Here is a 22,036-nt window from a genome sequence, read left to right as displayed (position 1 = left end):
TTTTTTGGACAAAGATCACATCAAAATTCATCTATTGACGTGTTTCAAACCATCTAGTGTGGTTCATCATTAGGACAAGATGGAAAATCATATCATGGCATCAGATTAAATAGGGATAGCGATGTAGAGAATTAATTTATGGACGTTAGAATCTAACATTTAGTTTTGACTAGAAATTATTATTTATTAATAATAAAAAATTTAATGTTAATTCTCTACATTGCTATCCCTATTTAAAATGATGCCATGATTTGATTTTTCATATTGCCCTAATGATGACCCATGCTACATGGTTCGAAATGCGTCGATAGATGAATCTTGATGTGATATTTTCCGAAAAAAAATTCTTGCAATCATGATATGGATCACAAAAGCCTAATTTCTAAGCTCATAGATTTTGTCAACGCATCTAGAACATTCTTCAAAGTGTCCACCTTTTCTAGCAACACCACCTAGTCTTCAATCATATGTCTCACAAAGTGATAATGAACATAAATATGCTTTGTCTTAGAATGATAAGCAAGGTTCATTTCAAAGAAAATTGCATCTTGGTTGTCACAATATATTCTAATAGCTTGTTGTACCAACCCCAAATCTAAATACAATCTTTGTAACCAAACTACTTCCTTGCTTGCATGAGTGGCTACCATGTATTCAGCTTCTATAGTTCAAAGTGCCACTACACACTGTGTCTTGCTCATCCAACTGATCGTTGCTTTAAATAGGTTAAACATATACCCACTTGTAAATCTCCTACAATGCAAATCACCAACCCAATGTGCATCAACAAAGCCATAGATGTCTAACACTTCAAGCGTCCTCTTACAGACAAAGCATCTTCGTTCAAGCTCTCCATTTTTTCTTTTTAATCTCCTCTGACAACAAGGATGAGACTATTTCATCCAATTTTAAGGTAGTTGCATTACTAACTATAGCAACAAAAAAGACTACCCCACAAGTCTGGTAGAGAACATAATAGACTAATGCACTTATCCTCATCTGAAATCTTAATATCAATAGATAACAGTTGAATCACCACAGTATTGAAGGCATTTAGATGTTTTGTCACTAAGTCTCCATCCTTTGTCCTCAAGTTATACATCTTTTTCCAAAGGAACAGTTTCTTCACTAGGGACTTAGACTGATACAAAGTCTCTAACTTGTCCCACAAAGCCTTTGTCGTAACTTCCCCTGATACATTCAATAATACTGAATCTAAGAGACACAATCGTATTGTGCTCTTTGCCTTCCAATCCAACTTCATCCAGTATTCTGTTGACATCCCTATCAGTGTCAGACTTGGATCCACAACAATCCACTAATCTTTGTCCACCAACAAGTCTTCCATTTTGAACTTCCACAGTTCAAAACTTTTCCAATTAAATTTCTTTATCTCTATTTTTGAACTACTTGCCATTTATTTTCACCGCATAAATCACAGTCCTACAAATCTCCCACTATAATAGGATCTACCACAAGCCCGAGCAAAACTCCTTAGCCACAAAGGTGTCCCCTTGAAGCCAAAACTACTCTGATACCAAATGTAAGTTGTAAACATGTACAACTAATTATTGCAAATAGATTCTTAATAAAAACAAAAAAGATGCAATGGAACACACAAATTTATACATAGATTCTATCCTAGAAACCAAACCAAGAAAGCCAGCGAGCTTTTTTTCATTATATTTTTGTACAGTATATTACAATACAATATACATCTTGCAGAATATGAACCGCGAATTGAACTGTAGTTTCATAACCAAAACTACAAAACCATGGGAAAAAGCACCATCCACCACAAAACTGTGGGCCCAAAAAACACCAAAAGATGGGCGGAAAAGAACCGCCCAAAAAAATTATTTCGAGGTGCTTTGAAGCTCCCCCTCGAACCCCCCTTTGTTTGTCATGCATATAAGTCATGCAAAAAATATATAACACACCCAACAATAACAAGCTATATATTATATAGTATTATGCACAACCCTTACACTTGCCAATTCTGAGAAAGTTTGAGCAATTCAAAAAAGGGTTGAGTGACATTCTATATTGGTCGTTAGAAACGAGCAAATGACGCTAAGCTTTAGGAAACTTAAGTGTAACTATTTTCAATTTGCAGTAAGGTCCATGAATGATCTACAAGACAAAGAATTGTCTCTATAGCAGTTGTTCTTCTCATATTTCTTATTGATGACTGTGTTAAAACATAAAATAAATTCTTTGCTAAATAGGTTTAGTAGTGTTACAATTGTGTTGAAAACCACTATAAAACACTTTCGGTTTTGTAAAGAGATTAAATTCATACATCAGATTAAGAAGGCAGTTGAATAGAAATTTATTCAAATGTTTAGTACCCAATCCAAGTCACTACTATCTGATTGTTTTCACAATGCTTGAGGTTGGGATGGTGGAAGCACTAGACTTTAAATGACTCCTAGAAACCCATGTACAACATGTAAAAGCTGAGATGACCCAAAAAATGTGAAGAAAAGGGCAATAACCTCAAGGAGCAGCCCTTTGAAATGTTGGATTTCCATTTTTCTTAAAATAGCGGTTTTGCTTGTTGTAATGTTGTTGCTTAAAATATAATATTTAAATCACCAAAAACTCAAATTGAAATCCATCACACAAAACTCATGTTTTGAGCTACAACTTGTACAACAAATTAGATTCACTGCAATACAAAAATAATGGATGGGAAAAATGATCATATTGTCCAATCATCAATATCTATTGATTGTCAAAATGGAAGATACATGCCCAAAAAACCCTGAAATCTGTGTCGAAAAATAATGTAGCTATGGTCAGCATTTTTCACTACAAACATGGAGAAGAAATTTATTTGTTTTGGTCACCTCAAGTCAGCTCATCTAGCCCCTCAAGTTGGCTCCTAGAAGGTCTTCATGTCAGCCCTACTAGGGCTAATTAGCCCTCATATGATGCCTATATATATGAGCTCATCAACTCTCATTTCGACCAAACAATCATCAAGCAATTCAATCTGCAATTACAGGAAGAAGAAACCACACGTGCAAGGAAGAAGAAAGGTTTCCTCGATCTGCATTGACCTATTTCTTTGGACGAAGTTGACCAAATTTTGTCTTGGGCATTTCACTTATGTTTGGAATACTATCTTGTGTCAACTAGAAGGCCGAAAAACTTTAGAGATGTAGATACTTCTGCTGACTGTAGCTTCGCTCCTTTAAGGTGATGTTGACCTGAAGTTGACCAAGAGTTTTGACTGAAATTATTGGGTTGAGTTTGTGGACAGTTCGTTGATTACTTCAAGAACATTTTTGGCCTCTTGTCACAGGGATCTCAAGCCAGAATTTCAGCCTCTTTTGCAGACCTTATTCATTGGACAAAATTGAATTCTCTCTCCTTCTATGAGCAGACTTTGATTGGTATTTCATTATTGACTAATTTGGATTTGTTGGAAAATTCTGATGTACTTCTATTGATGGACAGAATCTTTCTCTCATAAGGAAAAAATATTGGGCTTTCCCCTTGTGGGTTTTGCCCTGGCTGTGAGCCTAATCTTGGTGTCTCTTGTCTCTTATTGTTTATTGTCTATTGACTCTATTGTGCTCTCTATTAACTGTTCTTGTTGAAGAATTAATGGTTGAAGTGTTTCATGTATAGCTACTTGTTGAATAAAGTTTAAAGAAAGAACAATTTGCATCAATAGTAGTTACCAATTGTGAAAAACTATTCTAGTCCATTGCAAAACTAGAATTTCAACATGGTTTCAGAGCTTTGGTGAAGAAAAAGAGCAGAGAGATCATCTTGAAGAGCACTTGAAGAACACTTGAAGAGCATTTGAAAGGTTTTTGGGTTCTGTCCTCTATTTTGACCAGCAATCTTCATCATGAATTCTTCCTTCATGAAGACTGAAAGCAAGCTTGAAGGAGCCACTAACTACAGGGCTTGGAAGGCAAGGGTTGAGATCATTCTTGAAAGGAACAAAGTCTTGGGAATTGTCACAGGTAAAGTCACTGAACCATCTGATCAAGCAGGAAAGGAGAAGTATCATGAAGATGATATTTTGGCAATGTTGGATTCTGTTTGGGATCATTTGATTACCTATATTGTTGAACATAAGACTGCTAAGGCTGTGTATGACACTATCATTGGGTTGTATACCATTAATAATGTGAATCAATCCATCAATCTAAGAGGTCAACTTCGTAATATCAAGATGACAAAGAATGACACGGTGGCATCATATTTTGTCAAGATATCTCAAATTAGAGACCAACTCAAAGCCATTGATGAAGAAGTATCTGATAAGGAATTGGTAGTTGTTGCTTTGGGTGGTCTCCCTAGATCTTGGGACTCATTTGCATCAGGTATTAGTGCAAGAGAGAATGCTCCAACCTTTGACAAGTTATGGGCAGCATGCACTCAAGAAGAGTCAAGACTCTATTCTAGAGGAGAAAGTATAGAAGCATTTGAAACTCATGCAAAGGGAAACAAGAAGAAGAAACCAAATTTTGGCAAAATCCAAAAAAGTGCAGGTAAAAAAGAAGGTCCAAGATCTGCTTCAAGGAAGGATTCTACCTCTCAAAGAAGCTCTCCTCCTCCCTCTCCAAGTAGAAAAGATAGAAGAGATAGAAGAGATAGAAATGATCTAACAAATGTTCAATGCTTTCATTGTCAAGCTTATGGTCACTATCAAGCTCAATGTCCTCAAAGGAATCGAAGAGATGACTATGAAAGGGATGATGATCGTAAAAGAAGAAAAAGACACCATGCATCTGTTGCTGATCTAAATGCACCATCATCAAAGAGGAGGAATAGGAGAAATGATTCTGAATCTAAACATCAATTTATTTGTGCTCTTACAGGTTCCATTGAAAATCATGATGAAATTTGGCTTGTGGACAGTGGTGCTTCTAGGCACATGACTAGAAATTGTGATTATCTATTTGAATTACTTGAAAAGATGTTCTCTCAAAACATCGAGCCTGGAGACAATGGAAAATATGAAGTAAAGGGCATTGGTACGCCATCCTTCCAATTGGAATCTGTAGGTAATGTATCCAATAACAATATTTTATATGTTCCTGGTTTAAAGAAGAATTTGTCATCTATATCATCTCTTGAAGACAAAGGATATAGAGTTGCATTTGTTGATGGACAAGTCTTGGTATGAAGAAAAATGCATCCTTTGGATTTGCTAAAGTCATTGGGGTACGAATTGGAGGACTATATCATCTCCTTGGTCGTTCATTCCAAGCTCTTTTTCACAACGTAGTAACTTAGTGAGATTTGGCATAGAAGGTATGCTCATATGCACTATAAAGCTTTGGGAAGATTGAAAAAATTTGTTAAAGGAGTACTTGAAATTAAGTCAGATCATGATGGAGTATGCAAAGGATGTGCCCTTGGCAAAATGTTAAAGGGAGATATACTAACAATGATAGTAGATCCAAAGGAATATTGGATCTTATACATTCTGATGTTTGTGGACCCATGCTTGATAAAACCTTGGGTGGATGCTTATACTATGTATCTTTTATTGATGATTATTCTTGCAAAACTTGGATTTATCTTCTCAAGACCAAGGATCAAGTGTTTGAAAAGTTTTGTGAATTCAAAGCGTAGGTTGAAAATGCTACAGGAAGAAAAATCAAGACTCTAAGGTCTGACAATGGTGGGGAGTATGTATCAAATGAATTGATTGATTTCTGCAAGGATGTTGGAATTAAGAGGGGTTTATTAGTTCCCTACAACCCCAAACAAAATAGAACTGTAAAAAGAAAGAATGGAACTATAATGGAAGCTATCAAAGCGATGTTTCATGATCAAGAGTTGTCGATGTTTCTTTGGGTGAAACTGCAAAGATTGTTATCTACGTTCAAAACAGATGCCCACATCGAATCTTGGATTATGAAACTCCCGAAGAAGTCTTTACAAGTGAGAGACCAAATGTTGAACATTTAAGAATCTTTGGTTGTCTAGTTTTTTGTTAGTTTATGTAGCATCGAAGGTGTTCTAGCCACGAAATTTGGTGGAGAGGCTAGAATGCATGAGATCTCCAAAATCCAGAAATCATTTTTGAAAATTCCACCTAGAGATGACTTAATTAAATTATTAACCTAGTTTTTAATGTTTCCTAAGTCTAAACTTAGAAAAAATGGTTAATTAATCGAAATTAATTAAGTCAAGGTGAGAATAGTCTAGAAACTCACACGGATCGATCCATAAATGATCTGAGCCATCGACTAAGATTTAATCTTCATTGTTGGAGTCCCAACAAGAAGATATAAGAAGGGATCGATGTGGTGAAGGAGAATACACTAGTGCAATTGTTGGGGAGCCAAAGATCGAAGTAGAGACAGGGATCCGGAGGAAGTTTTCCAAATTGGAGAGGCAGCAGCAAGGAGGTCAAGTTATTCCCAATGAGGTAGTGCGGAGGATTGCGCCATTGCTTTTGAAGAGCAACTTGATTTAGTTGGAGGAAAAATCGTTTTCAGTTCCAGAGTGTCAGAGAAGCGATTTCCTCAACGAAGACAGGCAGAACGACTTCATCAAAGGAAGTTCAGAGGCTAAACGTCATAGGGCCTACGCAAGCACTGCGCAGAGGCTGACACAGAGGGTCCAAGAGGACGAGTTTTCTGAAGGAAAGTTGTGTCAAGGTTGCTTGTGGAAGAAGGGTAATTCCCTTACATAATTTTGGCCAAATTTTCTTGTTGTTTGGATTGTCAGTTGGGCATCCATAGATTGTACTCAAATTTCACTGCTGCATAATAATAAAACCCTCATCTATTGCACTAGTTTTCCCAAGTTGGGTTTTTCTGGACGTCCTTCCTTCTAGATGAATATGGCCTAAAAGCCAACATATATAATGTGGTGGCAGTTCCCCAGGATGCAGATCAACTCAAAGAATACAGGAAGGAGATGGCAAGGGGGAAGGGTTGATCTTGGATGGAGTCCGAGACCATATAGTCTCACATCTGGCAGATAAAGGTCATAGTTTTAAAAATCAATCGGCTTGAACCAGAAACAGGTCAAACCAGTTGGTTCGTTGGGCGACCAGGTCAAACCAGACAAAAAAACTTGGTTTATGGGCCTACTTCACCAAAAAAACCATAAAAACCAGCCCAAACCAGTCGGTTCTGTCCCATATGTAGGCTTTATGGTCAAACCAGTTGGTTCATTGCTAAGGCCACGGCGGACCCACACTACGTCATTTAGGAAGCTTCCTAGGTGTTTTGGAGGGAAAGTAAGGGTTGTTTCCCTCCAAAAACACCCTCTCCAAGCCTTTAAAAGGAGCTCACCCCCCTCATTTGCCTCACACATCTCATTTGGAGTTTTTGTGAGTTTGATTGGGAGCTTGGAGAGTGTTGAGTTTTTGCTGGAGTAGTCATCTTGGAGGCTTGGAGTTGGAGTTGGAGCTATTAGTAGAGTCGACATTTTCAAATTAGTAGACTTGACAATTCAAATGGTTATGATCTATATTTGATTTAAATGACTTCATTTTACAAATCGATATGTTGGTCCTTGCATAAGGAGGATAGTCTCAATCCTTATAGATAGGTAAAGCCATTGAAATAGGTCTCCTTTGAATTCATGAGAAGAAACTTTTAAAGTTCTCTTAGATAGATAATATTGGAGGCTTAAAAGAAGCTGGAAGAAGAAAAGATGGTCCTTAAAGGACAATATCAAATAGAGGAGAAAAAGAAAAGTAATGCTACTAGTTAGGATGGAAGGAGCTGAATGGATTCCATGATAAGAGGGAGTAGAATTCTTTAAGTTAGCCTCTCTCTATACATCTCTTTCTAGGCTCCTAGATCTTGCATAGAATAAGACTACAATATGTTATAGGATGTGGTCTAACATTATGGAAGTATTAGAATCAAGATCTCCTGACATCATCACGAGGATAACTAAGATGCCTCTGTCAACAACTTAGGGTTTCTATGAAAGAAGGCAAGTTGTAAGCAACAACTTTGCAGAACTCAAACATTTGAAGAATGTTCATCATGCAACAAAAGGGAAACATCTACTGGATAGGGATCTTTAAGATCCTCAAGATTCTTCAATGGAATCTTTACTAGAAGATTCACTGATCCAGGGATGAAGCAAGTGTTTCAATAGAAACTCCAACCTGTGGAGTTCATGAATAATGATATGATGACATAAGAGCAGTTCAAGGAGTTGAAGATCTTTCAATCAAGGAAGTTGTTGAAAGAAACTATATTGTCAAAGAATATCAATCCAAATTGAAGAACGATGTTTGGGAGATCGTGCCTAAACTTGAAGGAAACTTCGTTGTGTCTTCAAAACGGATCTACAAGATAAAACATGTTGTTGATGGAAGTGTGGACAAATACAAAGCTAGATTCGCGGCTCGTGGATTCTCCCATAAAGAGGGAGAGGATTATGGAGACACCTTTGTTCCCATTGCCGCGTATGCATCTATTAGATCTGTTATTGCTCTTATATCTATTGCAGGTTGGAAGTCGCATCAAATGGATGTCAAAACAACTTTTCTGAATGGGGTTATTGAAGAAGAAGTCTACATTGAACCTCAAGGTTTTTAGGTCCACAATAGAGAAACACATGTTTGCAAATTGAAGGCGTGTATGGCCTAAAATAGGCCCCTTATGCTTGGTACTCCTATATTGATGGTTATATGTTGAGTCTTGGCTTCAAAAAGAGCGATGTTGATCCAAACCTATATTTCAAGATTGTTGATGGTGAACCCCTGATACTACTATTGTATGTAAACGATTTGTTTCTGACAAGAGCCAAAGTATTGATTGTTCAAGCAAGAAGGAGCTAGTTTTTGAATTTTGGATTGGAGATTTGGCAAAAATCTGATGGGATCTTTGTGGGCCAAGGCAAGTACATTGTTTCGATTCTTCAGAGATTTGGCATGATGGACTGCAAGTCGATGGATACTCCTATGGTGATGAACTTGAAGAGGATCTGAGACAGTGACTTAGAGTTGTTTGATCCTGTTATGAAACCGACTCACAAAAAGATAGAAAAGATAGATCACCGACTTCAAAATCAGCCTCTTTGAGGCGGCAACCTCCTTTACATTACACAAATGAACAATTCTTGGATGATACAAATGACAAGGCCTCATTTCTATATATAAGAGTCTAAGGGGTCCCAATACAATCAGAGCCTACATAACAATAATATTGTAGGGGCACAACAATAGCAATAATGAGCTTCTATGGGGCACAATAATAACATCATGGGGACTATATGGGCAAAATAATACAATAAGGGGGTCACATTAATAACAATAAGGTGTTACACTATTAGTATAGGGACCTAACATGCCCCTCTCCTTCAAAAAGTGTTGTCCACGACGCTTGAGTAGTTCTAGATGCTTCTCTATAAAATTCTCATCCTCCCATGTGGAATCTTCAGCAGGTAAGTTCTTCCACTTGATTAGATACTCTGAAATTGATCGATTCCGTAGCTGTCGATTTCTTGTTTCTGTCACTGCTTCAGGCTTCAATATGATTTTTCCTTCCTCGTTAAGTTCTAGCAATATTATTTGAACTGGGATCTTCTGCAACTTTTGAATGAGTGGCCACACTTCTTCGTCATTCTTCCATTCATCCCTTGCTTCGTTTATCCAATCTGGTTAGATAATAGAAATGGTGCAAAGCAATGCTTCCACATCCTCATCCTTTCTTGAGAGTGCATCTACCACAACATTTTGCTTCCCTTTTTTGTAGATGATTTCAAAGTCATAACCCAACATCTTTGTGACCCATTTTTGTTGCTTTTCTAAAGATAATATTTGTGTTTAAGACTATCATGATCCCTTTTTACCTTGAAGTGTCTTCCCATTAGGTAAGGTCATCATTTCTTAAGTGCATGTAACATTTCCTTCTCGTAAATAGCTTTGTGTAAATACTTTCCTTTGATTGGACGACTTTCAAAAGCAAAGGGTCTTTCTTCTTGCATTAAAACAGTACCAATTCCATTTCTTGAGGCATCACATTCCACAATAAAGGATTCCTAGCAAATGCTTTATGCATGTGGGGATTTTTCATTCCTTAATGGCTCCAATTTTGCTAAGGTCTACCTTAACACCTTCATGAGACACAATATGACCCAAATATTCCACCTCTTGTAGTCCAAGGAAACATTTGGAGCTTTTTGCCTATAATTGTTTCTCCTCCAATAGTTTGAACACCCTGTCAACATGTTGAACATGATCCTTCCAAGACTTGCTATAGATTAGTATATCATCAAAAAATACTAACACAAATTTTCTAAGGAAGGGTTTGAAAATGGAATTCATCAAACCTTGAAATGTAGAAGGTGCATTGGTAAGGCCAAAAGGCATGACTAAAAATTCATAATAACCCTCATGAGTTCTAAATGTTGTTTTTAGAATGTCTTCAGTCTTCATTTTGATTTGATGATATCCGAAACGAATATCCAACTTGGTGAAGTAAATTGATCCATGCAATTCATCCAATAATTCAACAATGACAAGAATGGGAAATTTATCTTTAATAGTGAGCTTGTTGAGCTCCCTATAATCTGGACACATGCGCCATGATCCATCCTTCTTATGCACCAATACTACTGGAGCAGAGAAAGAACTTTGACTAGGTTGAATTATACTAGACTCTAGCATTTCTGCAACCATACGTTCAATTTCACTCTTTTGGGCATAGGGATATCTGTAAGGCCTGATGTTTGGAGGAACACTTCCTGGAATCAAATGAATAGCATGATCATGATCATGAATAGGTGGGAGGCCTTTGGGAGTCTCAAATAACTTGGAATGATTGTCCAAGACTTTTTGGAGATCTAGAGAAATAGATGATTTCGACATGGGAACCTCTAGCAAACATAATTGTGCAATTACGCCTCGTTGTTCTTTCTTTAGAAGCTTTGTCATTCTATTAGAGCTGATTATCTTTCCCGGTTTCCCTGCAATACCCCTTAATTCAGCTTCCTTTCCTTCCGAAAAAAAAATTCATGAAAAGTTCTTGAAAATTAAAAGCTATTGTACCCAAGGATTGTAGCCAATGGACTCCTAGTACAACATCAACACCACCCATTGGAATGGAAAGCATTGGGCTATTCAATACATATTCTCCCATGGATAGCTTGATATTATTGCACTTTCCAAAGCAATTTATGGTTCCTCTACTTGCAACCATCACTTGACACTCTAGTGCTGGATATAGGAAGCAATTCAATTCCTTGGCTACCTTATAATGAATAAAATTATGGGTATTGCCAGAATCAATCAACATTATTACCTTTTTCTTCTTGATATGTCCTTCTATCTTGATAGTTTGAGGAGTGGTAATTCCGGCCAATGCATTACAAGATATGGTCGAATTCATTTCTTCTTTCTCTAGGGTTTGTTCCTGGTGTATATCCTCTTCTTTTGACGTTTCTTGTTCCTTTTCTTCCTGCTTTTCACAATCTATGTAAAATAATTTATTCTCAGCACACTTATGACCTTTAATGTATTTGTTACCACAACTGTAACAAAGCCATTTTGCTCTTTTTTCTTCCAATTGTTGTGGTGTCAACCTTGTAGGTTGTGGAAGGCTAGGGGCAACAACACTTCCATCTTTGTAGTTGTGAGTGTTAGGCTTCCTTGTTTCCATAATTTTGCTTTCCATTTTTCTTGCCAACCCGAATGCCTTCTCCAATGAATCAGGTTCCCAAAGGCGAACCTCATGTTGGATGTTATCCTTTAAAGTCCCTATGAACACATCAATCATATGCTCCTCTGGAATATCTTTTACCCTTATATTCAATTTTTGGAAGTCCTCAATGTGCTCCATCATTGGACCCTTTTGTTTAAGATTTATCAATTGGCTAAAAAAGGTGTTTTTTTGTATCCTCATAATGTGCTATCATTTCTAGCGTAAAAATTGCCCAAGTGACAATTTGTTTACAAGAGCAAAGCCATTGATACCATACAAACTGATTTGGTTCCAAATATAAAGTTGCAATGCGTACCTTTTGTGTGTTTTGCACATTATGGAGATCAAAATATTGCTCCATCTGTAGTATCCATGTTATGGGATCCTTGCCATCAAACTTCCTCATATCGATCTTTGGAACATGGTGGATCTTCAAACCAACGTTAGAGTCTATGAAATCATGATTAACATTTCTTTTGTTCTCACCATGAGTTTCCCTTACTACCCTTTTGCCATTAGTAAGCGTTTCTTGTAGCAACTTTGTCAAATCTATCTTCAAATCTTCCATGTTGCCTTTAAGTTTTTCTTTTATACCATTCATCTTAGGTTCCATGTCATTCATCTTAGCTTCCATGTCTTTCTTTAAACCATCCATCTTAGCTTCCACGCCATCCATCTTAGCTTCCACGTCTTTCTTTAAACCATCTTAGCTTTTGTTACTTTTTGTGAGAGTGAATTTTGTTGCACTTGGTCTCGTAATTTTGATATATCATGTTGCATTTTTTCCTCTTCTTCACGAGTCATGCTAGAGCTTTCAGGTTGCTTACTAGGTGTTTCCACTTTCTTTCTTCAGGGCATCAATTAATGATAATTATGCTTCACTATGCCCTTTGAATTCCTTCAAACTAATTTTTCAAACCAAACTTATGCAAAATTTAAAAAAACTACACACATTTTTCCACTTTGTAGGAGCTCGATATTAAATCTGTTGTATCTCTGTAATTTCAGATCTCCAAAGTCAGAAATTGCGTCCTGTGATAGCCCTCTAAGTCCTCTTTCCAACCCCGCAAGTCTAATCAAGATTGGATTCTCCAAGGAAGAGTTAAAACAAATCTCCCATGATGATCTGATTATACACTGGTTCAGTAGAGCGAACTTGTACAAAGTGCCACATATCATTGTTTCAACCTTAGGACCTTAAACCGATACACAAAAAACTACAGACTGTCCTCTTTCTGTAACTTTTTACGAAATTTCAATCTGATGCTCAAAGAGAAAGTTATGATGATTTTCCCCAGGTCACCTGTTTGAGATATAATTCGGGAGCCTGCAAAAACCCTAACTTCCTTGGATACTATCTCCGAAAATATAGCGAGAAAAGATCTAAAATTCAGACCCAAGGTTCATCGAGATTTCGACTCAAATGGGTTTTAATTTCAACTTCTGAAATGTCGTAGAAAAAAAGTTATAGTGAAAATGCCACGATGATCTGTTTGGAGCAACGAAACCCTAGAATCCAAAGCTTTGATACCAAATGTTATGAAACCAGCGCACAAAAAGATAGAAAAAATAGATCAAGGACTTCAAAATCAGCCTCTTCGAGGGGGCAACCTCCTTTACATTACACAAATGAACAATTCTTGGACGATAAAAATGACAAGACCTCCTTTCTATATATAGGAGTCTAAGGGATCCCAATATAATCAAAGCCTACATAACAATAATATTGTAGGGGCACATCAATAACAATAGTGGACATCTATGGGGCACAATAATAACATCATGGGGATTATATGGGCACAATAATACAATAAGGGGGTTGCACTAATAACAATAAGGGGTTACACTAGTAGTATAGGGACATAACAGATCCTACTATGTATCGGAGATTGATTAGCTCGTTGAACTATCTTGTAAATACTAGCAATGATATTTGTTATGCAATTAATACATTGAGTCAATTCTTGGTGGAGCCTCGTCCTGTACACTGTGTTGCAGTGAAACACATATTGAGGTTCTTGTGAGGTACCATCGAGTACGGTCTGATGTATGCTTCTAATGGTGAAATGCAACTGATTGGTTTCACTGATGGTGATTGGATTGGTAGCTCTAATGATAGAAAGAGCACCTCTGGATATTGTTTTAGCCAGGGCTCCTTTATGGTTTCATGGTCTAGTAGAAAACAGGCCTTTATCGCTCTAAGTACAGCTAAAGCTAGCCAAAGTTGAATATATTGCTGCAAATGCTGCTTTTTGCGAGGCTATATGGTTTCGAAAATTGTTCTCTGATTTATTTGATCAAATGTTAGAGCCAACTATTATCTACTGTGATAATCAAAGTTGTGTGAAGCTATCTGAGAAACCCAGTGTTCCATGACAAATCAAAGCACATCAAAATCATGTAGAGAGGAGTTGTGAGGCTCGAATATGTTCCTACTAATGAGCAGGTTGTTGATGTACTGATAAATCCATTTTCCTCGATGAAGTTTGGCTATTTCAGAGAACTTGGAGTTGTTAAGAACCCCTCTTTGAGTGAGAGGGAGGATTGATTACATAGCATCATGGATAGACCACCTCCTGTAGGTTGTGTGTCATGAGACATTGTCGTCCGGGAGATGGATTCCTCCTGTAGGTTGTGTGCCATGAGACATTGTTGTCTGAGAGATGTATTGATGGATTTCTCCCATAGACTGTGCCATGAGACATTGTTGACCAGGAGATGTATTGATAGATTCCTCCTGTAGGCTATGTGTCGTGAGAAATTGTTGTCCGGGAGATGTATTGATGATTCCTCCTATAGGTTGTGTGTCATGAGATGTTGTTTTCCGGGAGGTGTATTAATGATTCCTCCTGTAGGTTGTGTGACATGAGACCTGTCGTCCAGGAGATGCTTTGAGATGGATGCTATGTATCTTTCCTTGTGATGAGATTAAAAGAGAGAGACTTGGATTGTGATCTCTTCCTTAGGTTGCGGGCCATGAGACCTATGGATTGGTTGGGAAGATTGATCTTGAGAGAGAATTAAAAACTACCTCCATGGCTAAGAGGGAGTGTTGAAAAATAATGTAGCTATGGTCGGCATTTTTCATTGCAAACATGGAGAATAAATTTATTTTTTTTGGTCACCTCAAGTCAGCTCCTAGAAGGTATTCATGTTGGCCCTACTAGGGCTAATGAGTCCTCACATGATACGTGGGACACCACTAGCGAGGGCATTATATTCTGCAATTGCCCGAGTGAGCCTATCAAGGCTTTGTGCCTTAGCTAGTGTTCCATCAGTTTCTGTTAAGCTTAGGTCCAGATGACCTGAACCTGACTTCCCTAACCTTGTACAAATTCAGGCAAGCAATTAGAACTCCATCCATCGATAAGTAGTAAGTTATTCCGCCTAGCTTTTATTCCCAGGTGAGCCATCCTTCCGAACCCTCGCCATATGAGTTCATTAACTCTCATTTTGACCAACCAATCATCAAGCAATTCAATCTGCAATTACAGGAAGAAGACACCACACATGCGAGGAAGAAGAAAGGTTTTCTTGATCTGCGTTGACCTATTTCTTTGGACTGAAGTTGACCGAATTTTGTCTTGGGCATTTTACTTCTGTTTGGGCTACTATCTTGTGTCAACTAGAAGGTTGAAAAACTTCAGAGACGTGGATACTTTTGCTGACTGTAACTTCGCTCCTTTAAAGTGATATTGACCTGAAGCTGACCAAGGGTTTTGACTGCAATTATTGAGCCAAGTTTGTGGACAGTTTGTTGACACTTTTGGGGTTACTTCAGGACCATTTTCGGCCTCTTGTCAACGGAAAATATCGGACCAGAATTTCTGCCTCTTTTGCAGACCTTATTCATTGGACAAAATTGGATTATCCTTCCTTCTATGAACAGACTTTGATTGGTATTTTGTTGTTGATTAATTTGGATTTGTTGGAACATTTTGATGGACAAAATCTCTCTCATAAGGAAAAAATTTGGGTTTTCCCCTTGTGGGTTTTACCCTGGCTGTGAGCCTAAACTTGGCGTCTCTTGTCTCTTATTGTTTATTGTCTACTGTGCCCTCTATTTACTGCTCTTGTTGAAGAATTAATGGTTGAAGTTTTTCATGTATAGCTACTTGTTGACTAAAGTATAAAGAAGGAACAATTTGCATCAATAGAAGTAGTTACCAATTGTGAAAAACTATTCTAGTCCATTGCAACACTAGAATTTCAACAATCTGCCCAAAAAATCCCTTGAATCTGCAAGAAACATCCATAAAATTTGTTCAGAAGGTTGCTGAAATCTGCCCAGAACATTTTGGGGACGGTCAGCAAATCCCCAAGTCCCCAATGAAATCCCCAGCAGTTTGGAGATGTTTCTCAAGGGTCCCTAAGTCCCTGAAATGCAGGAATGCAGGGTAGGCAGGTTTTTCTTGAGGATGGGTCCCTGTGCAACATAGACATTTTAAGGCTGTTCAGAATGCAGATTGAAAGAGAGGATGAAAACATGAATTTCAATTCTATCAAGGAAGGATTGCACCGTTCATTCATGGTTGTGAATAAATTAAGCTATAAAGAAATTATTGTGGAAAAAGACGAAGTCGGGATTAGATCGGCAAGGGTCCAGAAGTTGAAAAAGTCGTTAAAGTCGGGAGTTCTTTGAAAAAGTCGGCAAAATTAAAAAAATACAAAAATATTCATTTTTTTTTTCAATAAAATCCCGACTTTTCCAAAAAAAATTAAAAAATCATTAAAGAAACTACCTCATTCATGATTTTTTGGAAAAAGTCCCGATTTAATTCCGACTTTTTTTATTTAATCGGCCAGCCAAAAAAATCGCATTTTGGGGATTTAATCCCGATTTTTTCCCGACTTTCCACACTAAATATAAAGATAACCAGCATCTCCAGAACAAAAGCAAAACCAATATTCCTTATAGAAAAAGCACCTATGCTTTACATATAGAAAACAGATCTCATTGTGAAGAATGAGAATCCACACATCAAGAACAATGCAAAGGACCTCCAAGGAAATTGCAAATTTTAAGAACAATTAGAATGTATAGATCTTACTTTCTGATAAACTTTCTCCTGCGGTAAAACGAGCAGATGGAGGCCTAAAGTATTGAATGTCTTACATCTGCATACAGTCATAACAATGTCATTTTTTTATGAACTTATAGGATTTAAAACACTTCATTTTTCAATAACTTTGTAAAACATTACTAAAATGTGTGAAAATTACCAAACATAAAGATAAGCAAACGATACACCGATTTAAAACCATTCCAGAAAAGCTGCAATTGGAACTTCAAAATAATAAAGATCCAGCTGCAGCAGCCAACCCCTACAAATGTTCTGAAACTGATTGAAAACTGATAAAAAGATGAAGGAAGCTACACAAGTATCAAAGTTGACTGAACCTTTTTTCAAATCAGATTTATTCATTGTATCAAATAAGACATTTTCCTTCCAAATGAAGTTGACTTTAATCAATCACACCAGCTGGGAAAGGAGGATTTTCCTGAGAGAAACAGAGGTAACCACTCTAAAACAAGTTATTTTGCTTTTCCCAATTGGGAAAACTTAATGCTGCTTCTTATTTTAGTGGAAAATGCAGGCATCGATCTATTTCCTCACCCATTGATATCATCTCTTGAATTTGAGATTAATCTCCCTGGATTTCGAGAAGCTTCCCTAATTGAAAGACTGTTAAAATTGTGCAAAATTAACAGATTATCTGCTATTCCAGGGACTGGAAGAACATTTTACAATGATTCTGTGCTTTTCTAGGCCAGTAATGACAAAATGCAAAACATACAAGTTTTATCTCGTCTGGACATCACAATAGAGCTTTGAACATAGTGGTTAATTTTGATGGAAATACTTCACAAATTTCATTATTGGAGATCTGAAATCATCATAATGAATCTCAGAAATAAGGTAAACAATTGGCTGTATGATCCCTGAAGATTGTCAATAGTTTTGTTGCCCTGCTGTAAATATGGTTTTTACCAGGAAGATAAAAGAAGAGAGAAAAAAAAAACACAAGCAAAAAAACAAATATAATAAAAAACCACCCAATCCAACCATTCGAGGAGGGCAACTTGGTAAAAGGGCAAGACACTTGTGGAACAGGGGAGACTGGCAAGGGAGTAGAAGAGAAGCTCTGCACTGCAATGGAGTCTGAAATTCAGGGAATTTCAGTACGAACACAGAGACAACATAGGTGCAGCATAACCGACATGCAGAATAGAGATTGGATCCGAATTTCCATTTGTTTTAAGCATCTGGATATTTAAATCAAGCTCAAAATTTTCAAATAAAGTTGGTATTAGAGCCCTAAAATCCTAATTACCTGTCACTTCTCTTTGGGTTTATGCCTCTTAACTGAAGCCAATACAGCAAAATAGGTGAACCATTCTTGGATGGTTTGAACTCTGATAGCAGAACCCAAAAACATATCAGAATGCCTGGAAAGGAAGATTTGGTGGAAGAAATAAATCCTGCCATTCACTTTGACCAATTGGAGAAGACCATTAGCCAATTTCACTGAGTTGTTCACCCGATTCTTGGAGTCTACAATGAACAAGCGCAGAAAAAACCAGGCAAGGAGGAAGAGAAAAGCAATCACTCCAAAGAAGTTGAAGACTGACAGGACAAAAGAAAAGGTAAGCAACCTGAAATCCACTTTCCAGGTTCTATACAGCCTTTGGGTAGTCCGGCAATCATTCTGCAACTTTTGAAGTTGAGGCTAGGCTGGAAATCCAGGCATGTGATGACCAGTGGAAGCAACAAATGGTTGAGCCAATTGGATGTGTAGCTTGGCATTCATGGCTTCAGTAATGAACAAAAGGTTTACTTTGGTCATTGAAGATGACAAACCATGTCTTAGTGTGAATTGGTAAGGTGAACTGGGATAAGTTCAAGAACCTGTTGAAGAGAAAAGTCTATCCCACTGGATATGAAGAAGAGTGGCAATATGTTGTTTTTCCACGACCTTGGTGTTTGGGATAGAATCTTAAATCTCTGACGCTACCAAACCAAGAATCACAACAATACTACTTTGCACAGCGGAATATAAACAGCAGTAAATCTACTAGTGCACAAAATATGGACAACTTTTTACAATTTTCAACCCAACTTCGTTATATTAATCAATATATAATACAATAGTCTAGGTTTCCCGTACCAGAGATAATGGCCCTCATACATCCACTGATACAAGACACAAAACTAGGGTTTGGTGTCAATCCATTGACAACCAATCTTCCCATACAAGAAACACTGGCCATTTGGCTAATGTAGCATGCTCTCTCAGCTCCTCTCAGTTGTACCCTGTACCTACCCGGTCCTTCAGCACCCAATCTGCAGCTCCTTGAGAAGAAGACAATAATGATGACGATGATGGTGATGATGGAGGAAGCATTCCTCCTTTTCCTTTATCTTCTTTATCTGAAGGAACAAAAAAAAGGTTCCTCTTCTCCTTTGTCTGGTTTAGGTGATGAAGTGCCTTCACCTTTGCCCTTTTTAAACTCATTATACATCTCTTCCACCATTGCATGTATCGTCATGAAACTATCCAAGAATTTCATCTTGTTATCAGATATAAGAAGGGCATACATAATAAGGTTGCAGACATGTTATCAAGACCAATTATAAATGCATCCACAATACTTAAGCATAATTCGGTAATTCATGAATGTTACATTGAACAATATGCTCAAGACACAGATTTTAAGGATGTATATGCAACTTTAAGTCATGGCAAGCAAGTAGAAGAATTGGATTATTTCATAAGGACAAACTCTTGTATCATATGGGAAGTTATGCATTCCACAAACTGAAAGAGTTAATATAATTCGAGAAGCACATACTTCTCTCATATCAAGTCATTTTGGTGCAAGTAAAACAGTTGCACAATTACAAAGATTCTGCTATTTGCCACAAATGAATGAGATAGTTTCTAGATATATCAAAGGATGTACTATGTGTGCTACAAGCAAGCCAAGTAATAGAAAATTAGGCTTGTATACTCCACTTCCAATTCTTTCTCATCCTTGGGAAAGTGTTTCCATGGATTTTGTTGGGGGATTGCCAAAGTCTAAAAAGGGTCATGATTATTTGTATGTAGTTGTGGATAGGTTCAGTAAGATGTGTATTTTGACACCATGTAATAAACAGGTCACAGCTGAACAAATTGCAAAATTGTTCTTTCAAAATGTATGGGTTCATTTTGGGTTACCCACTTCTATTGTATTTGATCGAGATTCTCGATTTGTTGGAAAATTTTGGTCAAGTCTATGGGAGTTAATGGACACAAAGTTAAAGAAGAGCACAGCATTTCATCCGCAAACAAATGGTCAGACAGAAGTGGTCAACAGGACAGTGACACAATTGCTTCGAGGATATTGCAGCAAGCATCCCAAACTTTGGGATGAGCATTTGTGTCATGTGCAGCGTGCTTACAACCATGCAAAACATTCTTCTACTCAGATATCTCCTTTTGAGACTTGTTTTGGTTTTATACCAAAGTCTCCCTTGGATTTTGTCTTTGGTAAACACATAGCAGTTGATGGACACAGTAATGTCGACAAAGCAACCAAATTCATTGAACAAATCCAGGAAATTCACCAGGCAGTACAGGAACAGCTGGAAAGAAGCCAAGCAAAGTATAAGGCACGACATGACAAGCATCGAGTGGAGCATAGTTTTCAAGTTGGTGATCAAGTCTAGTTGTACATCAGCAAAGAAAGACTGCAAGGGGGAAGGTAAAAAGTTGAAATCGATTAGATATGGTCCTTTCAAAATACTTGATAAAATTGGTGAAAATGCTTTCCGCCTAGATCTACCAGCTTACATGCAAATCTATTCTGTCGTAAATGTTGAAAACATGTGTTTGTATGAGCCTTCGTGGATTGAAGATCCCGAAGAGCAAGGTCCGCTACCTTCCATTGAAGATCTGTTGCCTGAGTATCTCAATGAGCTACAGAAGGACACAGTTCTAGACAAGAGGATAAGAACTTCGCGACGGGGAAATGTTGAGTATCTTTGAGTTGGACTCAAAGGTACAAATCCAAGTAAAGCACGATGGATAGAGATTAGAAAAGTGAGGGAACTTTATCCTCACTTACTCGACAGCTAAAACCAACTTTTGGTGGACCAAAAGCTTCCAGTGGGGAGGAGTGATCCAAAATGGATTCAGTTTTACCTCCATATCAAAAGTCTTCAAATGCAGGTGAAAGTAGGCTCAAGTTGAAGTGCTCGTTAATACGAATCCAATGGTGTAAATAGCGCATAAATCTGAGTCCGGATGAAGAAATTAGAGCCAATCAAAGATTTAGGTCAAAAGTCAATGCCTACATCAGCAGGACACGTGACAACCCGGGAATGATGTAAAAATTTCTGTTTTCCCACCCCGGTTTTCAGTTTCTCCTTATTTCTCCCATGTAGTTAAATGCCCATTCCCATAACCATACATTTAACAGACTGAAAAAAATAAATATTGCTGAAAACACAAATTCTGGAAATTTTTCAGAATGCTGGAAATTGCAGAATTAAAAATCAACAATTAAAAACAGCCATTAAAACACATTAAAACACTGATATTTTTGGTCAACTTGACCCTGGAAAAACCCCCTACAACTCTTGGGGAAAACCAGTTTGAGAGCTCTTCTTTATTTCTGAAAATTGTCTTTTTACAGTGAGAATTATTCAGCAAAAAATCAGCAAGCAAATTTACAACTTATCTCATTTCCCGTGCCTCACAGCAATCTGGAAATTACAGCAAACAGGACAGCAATAAATGCTGTACGACCTCCGTTTTGTGTGCAGAAAAATCAGCAAACTGCTCCTCGATTTTTGTGCAAAAATCTGCCTTTCACTATGTGCTGAATCAGTTGTACAAATCTGCTCAACTGCTGCCTTGGAATGTGTGCCAAGCTGCTGTCTCCTTCTCCTTCCTGCTCAGAAATCTCTCTTGCTCTCTTGCTCTCCTTCTCCCAATCTGCTCATGAAAGAATGAATGACCTTTTCCTCCTTTTCCTCCTTTAATATAACTCCAAGTGACTTTTGGGTGATCCAAGTGACTTTTGGGTGATCTCTAAATCCAATGGCTGAAATAGATTTAGATCAATGGTTGAGATTAAATGTTCATTTAAATCTCACTTTCTATTTTTTAATTCACCCCACTTTAATAAAGACCCACTTAGTCATTTATTTCCAAAGTCACTTTCCTTTCTAATTTTTCATTGACTTTATAAAAGTCACTTTAAAATTAGACTTAATAACTTTATCACTTAAAGTCACTTTTAAATTAGATTTAACTTTATAAAATTATAAAGTCACTTTAGGAGAAAAATTAAATTCTTTTGGACACTTTTCCCTAGGCCAAAGATCAAAGCCTAA

At 37.4% G+C, this 22,036-nt stretch overlaps 1 protein-coding gene across 2 annotated transcripts in view; it reads right to left on the bottom strand.

The window, feature by feature from the left end:
* LOC149218448 (uncharacterized) overlaps window positions 1–22,036 on the bottom strand; it is a 100,385-nt gene that overhangs the window by 3,471 nt on the left and 74,878 nt on the right. For both annotated transcript variants that reach the window (XM_089384047.1, XM_089384048.1), the window contains exon 3: window positions 16,703–16,769. In XM_089384047.1, coding sequence (XP_089240173.1) covers window positions 16,703–16,769 — 67 coding nt within the window. The remainder of the gene's footprint in view (window positions 1–16,702; window positions 16,770–22,036) is intronic.

This window comes from Pinus tabuliformis, chromosome Q, assembly GCF_031772625.1.
Source record: "Pinus tabuliformis cultivar Carrire ecotype Pingquan chromosome Q, CPIR1, whole genome shotgun sequence".
NCBI lineage: Eukaryota > Viridiplantae > Streptophyta > Pinopsida > Pinales > Pinaceae > Pinus > Pinus tabuliformis.
This window is presented reverse-complemented; position numbering and strand designations above follow the sequence as displayed.